A 10,278-nucleotide genomic window follows, 5' to 3' on the forward strand; every position below is an offset into this window, starting at 1 on the left:
TTGTTCTTATTGAGCCCCAGGTCAACCCTGATCAAGCAGAATTATGATTAAAAGGTATTCCAGCTGTGACCACCACCCTCTTTTTCCAAATTTTTCTAGGACTATGTTTTTCGAACGAGATTCGTCTGTTATTTCTAGCATGTCGAGCGACCATATAGGAGCTCTTTATTGGCTGATGTAACGACTGGTATATGAAAAACAAACAAAGAAACAAAAACGTCAGAACAAAAGACTATTAAGGATTTTTCGGATTAGCACAATATCACATAGTTGAGGAAAGGGATCAGTTCAGTGATTCAACTCCTGTATATGACTGGTATAACGCACACACATACATGCATGTATGTATGTACAGATGGAGAAAGGGAGAAAAAAAAACGGTGAGAAATAAAACACGTCAAGATTAACGGTTGCAAATGTTCAATTGAAGGAAGTAGTTGGAGACAGAGGTGACAAGGGAGACAACAGTGACCTGGCTGAAGTGTATGCACGCAAGCATATGTGTATATTTGAGGATATGCATGCATGCGTGCGTGTGTAGCTCAGTGGTTAGGGAAATCGGCTTTATGAGACTATGCCTCGGGGACGACCGTTGATTCTTATATAAGGGTCCTGGCAAGGTAGAAAAAAAGGAGTATTTCCAATGCAGCATTCGACTTGAGCTCGTGACTATCTATACTCTTGAAATAAAGTCTCGAGAATATCGAAATTCTACCGATGTAGAAAATTTAGGTACAGCACCAGCAAATCCAATGTGTGGATTTTGCGAAGAGTGATTTATAATCCAAATAAAGAAGAAAAAGAAAGAGTGGATCTTTCTGAATTGACGGGCACCACTTTTCAATTATGTTTTATGTAGTGTTTTTGGTACCGAAACACTTTCAAACTTCGTATACTTGTATATTTTGTTATAGAACAGATAAAAAATTTTGTATTCGAAGTTATTTCATGTAAAAAAATTGTCGTATTTCGGTAAAGTTTATTGTTATATTTCGGGATGGTCTGTTTTCTTTCTTTTGTTTTGTCAAATAAACTATTATTCGTTCTTCACTCGTTTATTGTTGTTCTTATTTTATCTTATGTCCATTGTCTCGAAGTCTTTCGTCATACATCTGACCTTTTCAGCGGCCCTTTCCATACACGTGTATCCTCCTGCTCCGCTTAGTCCATTCAGTTGAGCAAATCCTTAATTACTAGTTACAATTGCTTCGGTACAACTCTGCTTTTAAAGCCATTACACAAAAAACTTACACGTGAAAAGTTACTTAATATTCGCATGTTTTTGTTTTTATATAAGAGGGGCACTTACATCAAAAGGAGGACTCAGTGTAAGAACGCACATTTTGATGTAAGTCTGACGAAGTGTCGCTCTAATGTAAAAACCGCAAATATTACGAAACATTTCAAATTTTTACGTGCAATGGCCTTAAAAACAGTGATAACTGGGAATTAAGGATGAGCTAAACTCTTTTTTCGCCGTTTCATTCTTTCATTTTTATTTTTTTACAGTATTTGTGTATAGTAATGGACTAGGGATTCAGTTCGCCTCCAATTCCGTTTAGGTACGTGATTGATAAGTCACAAAAGAAAAAAAAATGGCTAAACATCGATGTCCATTATCATTCCTGGATAGGAATTCGGGTGAGTTGTCTCACCTATCTATGATTTTTAGATGTTTTAACACTCGGCGCTTTGAGGGAATCATCTCGACCAAGCCAAATTGCAGTCTACCGTCGAACAGAAACATACATTGTGTGTGTTCTATAATATATATGTATATATTAGTTCTTATTGTTTCTTATGAGGCATTGGGTGACGAGAAATGCCTACCAGAACAATTTTGAACCATAATCTCCCTCTTTCATTGTATGTGCGCGCGCGCGACGAGAAATGCTGAAATGCCCACCCAACACGGTAACTAGCTCTGCCATGAGTCTACTATCAAGCATGACAGACTCATAGGGATGGCAGGTTTCTGAGGTATTTGTCTTTGAAGAACCACTTCAGAATGGTTATAAATTTCGAATATTACCGACATGAACGTTATTAGAAGTCAACGACAAAACCTTTACACAGTCAGTAAGACTGTTAAACATAGCAGCTAAATTTCTTCAAACCATACCTTATTGCCTTAAAAGAAGAAAGAAGCACTGAAAAACAAAACAAAACCAAAGAAGATACGGCTTGAACACCTTCGATTATAAATCTACTCAATCTGGGCAATTCCGACATAACCAGAAAAACAACAACAACAACTACTACTACTACTACCACCACCACCACCACCACTACTACTGCTGCTGCTGTTGCTGCATCACAGCCACAACCATAAGCATTATTTTGAACTGCCACCGCTCAGAACTTTCTGAATGTCACGCCTAACAAAAATATTAACTTGAATTATTTTTTAGTAGTGCGGCCCGCTTGATAGGCCATATCTCATGTGGCTCATTTCTCGAAAACAAAAAAAAATAGTGGTGGTGGTCTGCCTGTGCTTGATTTAGACCAGTGATCCTCAACCAGGGTCCATATGGCCCCTGACGGTTCATACAAGATTTTTTGGGTCCAGGCAACAAAATAGTAAATCGGAGATCTTCAATAGTATTTTAAGCGCCCATGAAGAAATTTTGCTTTAGATGTATGTATTGTAAGAAACAATTTGGTTTCTTTCTCTAACATAGTTCAACCGACACAAGTTAATGTGTGAGAAACAAAACGCAAATTTTGAAAGAAATTTCTGTAAAACTAGTTTTTAAACAATAAGAGTAGAAATTGATATTATTAAATAATATAAATTTTAACCAGTGGTCAGTAAACTTTAAAAAAAAAACGTTTATTTTTAGCAGACAAGGGATCTACATAGTGGTCTCTCCTATTGTTTATATTTAATTTCTAAACATTGAATAGCTACGTGGATCCATCAGAATAAAATAGTAATCAAAAGGAGGTCTATGGATAAAAAAAATGGTTGAGCACCCTTGATTTAGAAGATTATTATCACAGCTACCATTACTACTAGCACTATTAACAATACCAAAACCACCACGACCACCACCGCTGCCGCCACCACCACCACCACCATCACCACAACTACAACTACGTCTAGCCCACACCCATCCTTACGACGGCGACAACGACGACGAAAATGATGACGACCACTAACGCCGCCGCCGCCGCAGTCACCGCCACTACTACTACTACTACTACTACTACCACCACCACCACCACCACCACCACTACTACTACTACTACTACTACTACTACTACTACTACAATTATCACTAGATTTAAAATATGTTGGATAACAATAACAACAACAATAATGAACAAAAGTATTATTGATATGATGAGGGATAATAGTGAAATGGAAGACGAGAAGGCGTGCTGTTTACAGACAGCTTGCAATAAGAAAAGGTCTGGTTGGCAACAACGGGTTTATATTGGAATATTTTAAATACCAATTGGTTGATAAAAAAAGAATTTTATCAGAAAAAAAAAAAATAAATAAACGGGGACTAAAATGAATACTGAAAAAAAAAAAATAATAAAACAATAAACAAAAAACATTCCGACAACAGATAAATGAAAATGTTTGTATTCACTTCGAAGATAACATGAAAACAACAACAAAAGCAAATTCTAATTGATCACTATATTCAATCCCATTCCCCGCCCCTCAAAAGTACATCCTTGAGTCTGCACTAGAGATTGTACATTACAACAGTAGCTGTAATAGTCTCCCCCACTCTCTCTCTCTCTCTTTAACTATATGTCTGCATATTTTGCTGCCTCTCTTTCTCACCCACAATCTCTCCCCTTACATGTTTAAAATTATTAACTTAAAGAACAGTAAGGGATTCTAAATTTCTGTTCGTTTGCTGCACTCCCACCCACCTTTTCACTAGAAAGCCACATTTCATTTTAGATGACACTTTAGATGTTGAATGTTTAACGTGATAAGAAGCTTGCTTTCCAACCACATGGTCCCGGGTTCAGTCCCACTTCGTAGCACTTTGGGCAAGTGTCTTCTACTATAAAATCTCAGGTGAGTGGATTTGGTAGACGGAAACTGAAAACAGATCGTCATATATATATATATATATATATATATATATATATATATGAAGGAATACCAAAAATGGGACAAGAACGCAAAACATTCAGACAGTTAGATGATACAAAAAAGGGACAACAAAACATCCAAACAGACGATACAAAAAAACAAGGTCGGGTCATTCGGAGTTTTCTTTCTCCAGTCGAGTTCCAAATTATCTTTGCAATTTCGGCTGTGGGTTGTTAGCAATTTTTCAACCGAAAGGCGAAAATATATACGTCACTAAAGAGATTGAGGGTACTATTCAGCACCAGTATTGCTAGAAATAAGAGTTAAAATAACTCATAGCCACAATAACGCACCGACTGTTGTTTTGACTCTTATTTCTAGCAATACTGGTACTGAATAGCGCCCTCAGTCGCTTTACATGCATGCACGCACACACACACACACACATATAAATAGATAAATAGATTTGTGTGTGTGTGTTCATGTCTGTGTTTGTCCCCAACCAGTGCTGGACAACTGGTGTATTTACGGCCCTGTAACCTAGTGGCTTAGCAAAAGAGACGGATAGAACAAAGCTTAAGAAAAAATAAGTTCGACTAAAAATTCAAGGCGGTGCCCGTAGGATGATTGTTGGGCACTCTGCGAGAGGAAAAAACCCGTCACAGGGCGGAGGAACTCATAAGTAGTCAACAATGTGTACATATGTGTACATTGTCTATATATTATTTTATTTATATTTTAAAATTTTATATTTTAATATATTTATGTGTATATACGTTTTTAAAAATATATTTATACATTTTTTATATTTTTATATTTTATACTCTTTGTATATGTATATGTGTCTATGTGTGTGTGTTGATCAAGCCATACCATCATTATTTGATCTGCGACCTAGTCTGAATCTGACAAGTGGCACACTACACGAAAACAGGTTATGCTTTCTAAGTAGAGAGAGTGGGTTTTGTCCAGCACAAGCAACTTCCACTTAACATGAGGACAAATCAAATTTTGCAGCAATGAAATGACAGTGACAGGGACAGGTGGAGAAAATCAATGGAGGTTTCTAGCTTGAGCTTTGCGCATATGGTGGTAAGAAGTAGATGGCTGTTTTGTGAAACTTATGTGAGCAATTTCACAGTCGATGTCTTGGTCTTAAATACAAAGCATCCTATAGTACTGCTTTCCCTTTTGTGGTTTTGTGGGGAAAGGGCTAGAAAAGGTGCCCTAAATTTTGCTTGCTCATACAATCCTGTGATTATATTGCGAATGACTGGATTTTCGATCATGCAATCGAAAAAAATATATGAGAAGACAAAGGAAAAAGGATAGAGAAACAGATATGAATATAGCAGCTTGGAACGTACGCATACTTCAAGACCAAAAGCATCTTGAGCGCAAAACAACGCTTATAGTTCGGTTTATGAGAAGTAATAATGTCTGTATTGCTGCTCTTTCGGAGACAAGGCTCCTAGATTCTGAAAGAAGTCGCTGGAGGGTACTCTTTCTTCTGTATTAGTAAATCTGGGGCAGAACAGAGGGAATCTGGTATGGGTTTCGCTATTAGTAATGATATTGTACATAAACTAGAATCTTTACCAAATGGAATTAATGATTGTCTTATGTTATTGCGAATCTCAATTGACCTAGACAAATATGCTACATTAGTAAGTGAATACGCACCAACACTTGGTTCTACAGACGCAGTTAAAGATAGGTTCTATTCTGATTTATCAAAATTACTGAACCGAATTCCCAATCAAGATAAAACTCTTCTTTTGGGAGATTTTACTGCTTGCCTTGGATCAGATTACTTTTCTTGGTCAAATATTCTTAGTAAAATGAACTCAAATGGACTTCTGCTGCAATCTTTGTGCAGAGAGTTTGGACTTTTTGTCACCAATACACTTTTTCAACAGACCAATAAAAACAAAATAGCTTGGTATCATCCGAGATCATCAGGTCATGGTCACTTGATTGATTATGTGATTGTCCGAAGCCAAGATAGAAATTATATTGAATTAATACGTTCTTTCCATAAGGTAGAATACTGGTCTGATTATGCTATGGTTTGTAGAAAGATTGAAATGAAACTGAAGCCTGCCATAAAACAAAATTGTAAAAAAAGGAGACTAGATATTTCAAAGCTCAAAGTTAAAAACAAGGATATTCTTGCTCAGACACTTGATGAAAAGTTACATAATGTTAGAATCACGGAAAATAAAAGAATCAAAGTGTCAACTATTCATGAGTCATTCTGGGAAGTTCTTGGGTTTTATGCTGTAAAAACCAAGATTGGTTAGATGAAAATGACGAGGTTATAAATGAACAGCTTCAAGAAATGTACAGGCTTCACAAAGAATGGATTTCAGACAAAAATAAATAAATAAATAAATAAATAAATAAATAAATAAAAAACTGCTACAAAAATGATTTACAAGTTTACCAAAAGCTCTGATCAAATTAAACTCCGAAATATGAAGCAACAGTGGTGGGAACAAAAAGCTAAAGCTCTGCAAGAACCAGCTAACAAACATAAGATGAAAGGTCAAAATTTGAAGTGAGTATTTGGTTCAAGTAAAGAAGGGTGCTCTGTTCTTACTACAGAATGGAATCTTCTCACAGATCATAAATGGCATATTGAAACGTAGAGCAGAATATTTTAAGGATGTACTTAATAGAGATACAAATGTTGACATGAACTCAATCAACAATATCCCGCAGAAACAGGTACTTAACTGTCTTGCATTGGATCCATATTTCGACGAAGTGAAAGTGGCTATAAAACAACTAACAAATGGCAAAGCCCCAACAGAGGATGGAATTCTTTGAGAAACATTTTGATAGATAAATTGACGGAGCTTAGTCCAAATGTGGCGAATAGGGACTGCCCTTCAACAATTTAAAGATGCAACGAGTGTACATCTGTATAAGTATTAAGATAATAAGTGTGAATGTGACAAACATCGCGGCATATCGCTGCTCTCTAGAGTCATCTTAAACAGAATTAATACTGACTTATAGTCGATTCTGTCTATCCAGAGAATCAATAAGGATTTAGGTCAGGTCATTGGACAGTGAATATGATTCAGTTTGCTACAAGTTCAGAAGGCCCAGGAGCACAATGAAGGCGTATATGTGGTATTTGTTGATCTTACAAAAGATTTTAACTCTGAATGTCGGCAGTTTTGTGGAAAGTATTAGCAAAGGTCGGGATTTCTGCGTAAATGCTAAATGTCTTAGCGTCCCTACATAATGATATGAAGGCATGAGTTCTCTCAAATGGCAGTCACTCTCAGCCTTTTAATGTTAAAAATGGCACAAGGTTGTGTTTTGGCATCAGTATTATTTGCACTAATTTTGGAGCAATGCCAGATTGTGTCTTTTTTTTATGTAGAAGAGGGTGTGTTTCTTGAATATACAACTGCGGGTGGTATCTTCAACCAGCAGCATTCCAAAACAAGGACAAAAGTGCATCGTAGACAATAAAAGACTTAGTGTTTATAGATGTTTGTGACGGAGTTGCTCAGACACTCGAGTACATCCAGTACATCATTCACAAATTTGCAGCGGAAGCCAGATCTTTTGGCTTAGCTATCAGCATAAAAAAGACCGAACTGTTGTGTCAGCCATGTCCTGGTAACAATCTAGAAATCTTGACCAGCGTGTTTATTGAAAGCAAAGGTCTGAAAACGGTTGATGCTTTCATATATTTGGATTCTAGTGCAACAAGTAATGCTAAACTTGAAGGGGAGATCCAAACTCGTATTGGAAAGATCAGTACAGCTTTCGGGAAGCTTTATGGTCAACTTTGGAATGCTTATGATGTCCCAGTAAGGACAAAACTGGGTGTGTATGGGTCAGTTGTCATTACAATTCTTTTATATGGAGCAGACGCCTAGACATTGTGTTAGTAGTACTGAAGAAGGAGCAATAACTCTTGAAATATGCATAAGCACCCTTTACCTTGTAGTGGATCTTGCATGCATAAACAAATCATAACCGTTACAACCTATTTCTCTATTTTCAATCGCATTGTTTACATAGACATATTCGTAAACGACACGAAACTTTCAGTGCTAGCTCTAAATTCTATAGAAAAACTTAAAAATGAAAACAACACACTGCAAACACAAAAGTCGGACACGGTATAGATTTCTAAAACTTAAAATACTTGGGTGCATATTATGGTTGAAAACGAAATATAGCGTGCCTACAAGCAATTAATATGTATGTACCAGGAGTATATTTAATTTGTAAATTGGTAAATAGCAGTGTTACACCGCTAAACTTAGTGGGTATTTAAGCAATGTATTCGTGGGTGGTTAATGGTTGGATGTGGTTTTGAAGAAGGAGCAAGAACTCATATACGCCCATTACTTATTTTTCTATCTTCGATCGCATTGTTCGTGTATGATACGTTGTAACTTTCATTGTTGGCTCTAAATTCTAAAGAAAATCTGAAAATAAAAACAACGCATTGCTAAGACGAAAGTAGGACACAGTATTGATTCTAAAAACTTTAATATACTTGGTAGTATATTATGGTTGCAAAACGAAATACGGTGTCCATACCAGCAATTAATGTAAGCATGTATATGTAAATACCTATCTGTCTGCCTATCTATCTATCTATCTATCTATCTATCTATCTTATCTATCTATCTATCTATCCACCTACCTACCTATCTATCTATCTAACTATCTATCTATCCATTTATCTATCTACCTGTTATGAACAACGTTATATGAAAGATTTATTAATTTCCAGAAATGTAGTATGAATCATTCAATTTGAGGAATTTGAAAGAAATCAAAATTGAATGATATGAATAAATGAGATATATACTCATTCTAAACAAATTTAACAATTTGTTTCTCTTAAATCCCGCGGATAGGAAAGCAAAAGTGTGGCAGTGAAAAACATCCAGTGATATACGTCAGTTAAAAAAAATATTATTTATGGCATATAAATGAAATAGCTCATTTCTTCATGTTACTTACGGTGATCTTTCGATTTATGAACATATCATGGCAGGACAATTGAGTGAAACAAACAAAATGAAGGGCAATGAAAGAGAGTGAAAGTCGTTTATAATCGTTAATAACCAGTTGTAAAATGAAACTGAAAAGTACCTTATGTAAGTAGATGATAATTATAAAATCCGATGTTGTATTACTTTTATCAATGTCTTGACAGGTGGACACAGCTGATTTACTAAATGGAGGTTTGGTAAAAGATCTTATTTGACATGTCAAAAAAAGAAAAAAAAAACTTATTTGACATGTCAAAAAAAAAAAGAAAATTTGTTAGACGAAAAGAATATTCAAAGACATACATTAGAATTGAACAGCATGTCTCTTGGAGACCAGATGGCTGTGATACCATGACACCAAAGAGACCTATCGACTTTTAATCATTTACGGTCGACTCGTGGTTCGATTCCCGTGGGTGGCTTCGTTTACCCTTTTGCTGTCCAAGGGTTTTTTCATTACCCTGTTTATCACGAGGTGTTATTCATAACTTCATTTGCATTTGATGATTTCCATAAAAAGACTTACTTTCAATTTCTCAATTCTTCCAAATACGATTTAAAAACAAATTTCTATTTTGGCTTCTCAGATTAAAGCTTCTAATTTTACAGTCAAAAGTAGACAGGTCTCTCTGTTGTAGTGATATCACAGTTCTCCAGTCTATGGTATATGCGTGCTTTGATTTCCGTTTAGTTTCTTTTTTTCCAGTCTATGGGGGTTTTATACCAAATATCGCGAGCTTATTATTTATAGCAACATCAAGGCGGTGAGCTGGCAGAATCGTTAGCACGTCGAGCAAGATGCTAAGCGGTATTTTCCCGTCTTTACGTTCTGAGTTCAAATTCCGCCGAGGTCGACTTTGCCTTTCATCCTTTCGGGGTCGATAAATCAAGTACTAGTTGAGTACTGGGGTCGATGAAATCGGCTGTCTCCTCCCCACAAAATCCAGGCCTTGTGTCTATAGTAAAAAAGATTATTCATAGCTCCATCTGTATTTCTTCAATTCGTAAAAAGACTTGTTTTCAAATGGTTAATGCTTAAAATACAATATTTCGCAATTTTTTTTTAATGATTTGCCTTATGCAATTTAACGCTATGAAAGAGATATACATATAGTAAATTTTACCTGAGATAGGGAATGTATTTCAAGAGCTGTCCGACAGTAAAAGATTGGAGAAAAA

General features: G+C 36.0%; 1 protein-coding gene across 1 annotated transcript; it reads left to right on the forward strand.

The window, feature by feature from the left end:
* The first annotated feature begins 5,613 nt into the window (after positions 1 to 5,613).
* On the forward strand, positions 5,614 to 6,366 carry LOC149135469 (protein CFDP2-like). The gene has a single exon (XM_089353070.1). It carries the CDS (start codon positions 5,614 to 5,616, stop codon positions 6,364 to 6,366), a length of 753 nt encoding a protein of 250 aa, XP_089209196.1.
* Positions 6,367 to 10,278: the final 3,912 nt, after the last annotated feature.

Source organism: Octopus bimaculoides, chromosome 5 (genome assembly GCF_046866305.1).
Source record: "Octopus bimaculoides isolate indiv1 chromosome 5, ASM4686630v1, whole genome shotgun sequence".
NCBI classification, from domain to species: Eukaryota; Metazoa; Mollusca; class Cephalopoda; order Octopoda; family Octopodidae; genus Octopus; species Octopus bimaculoides.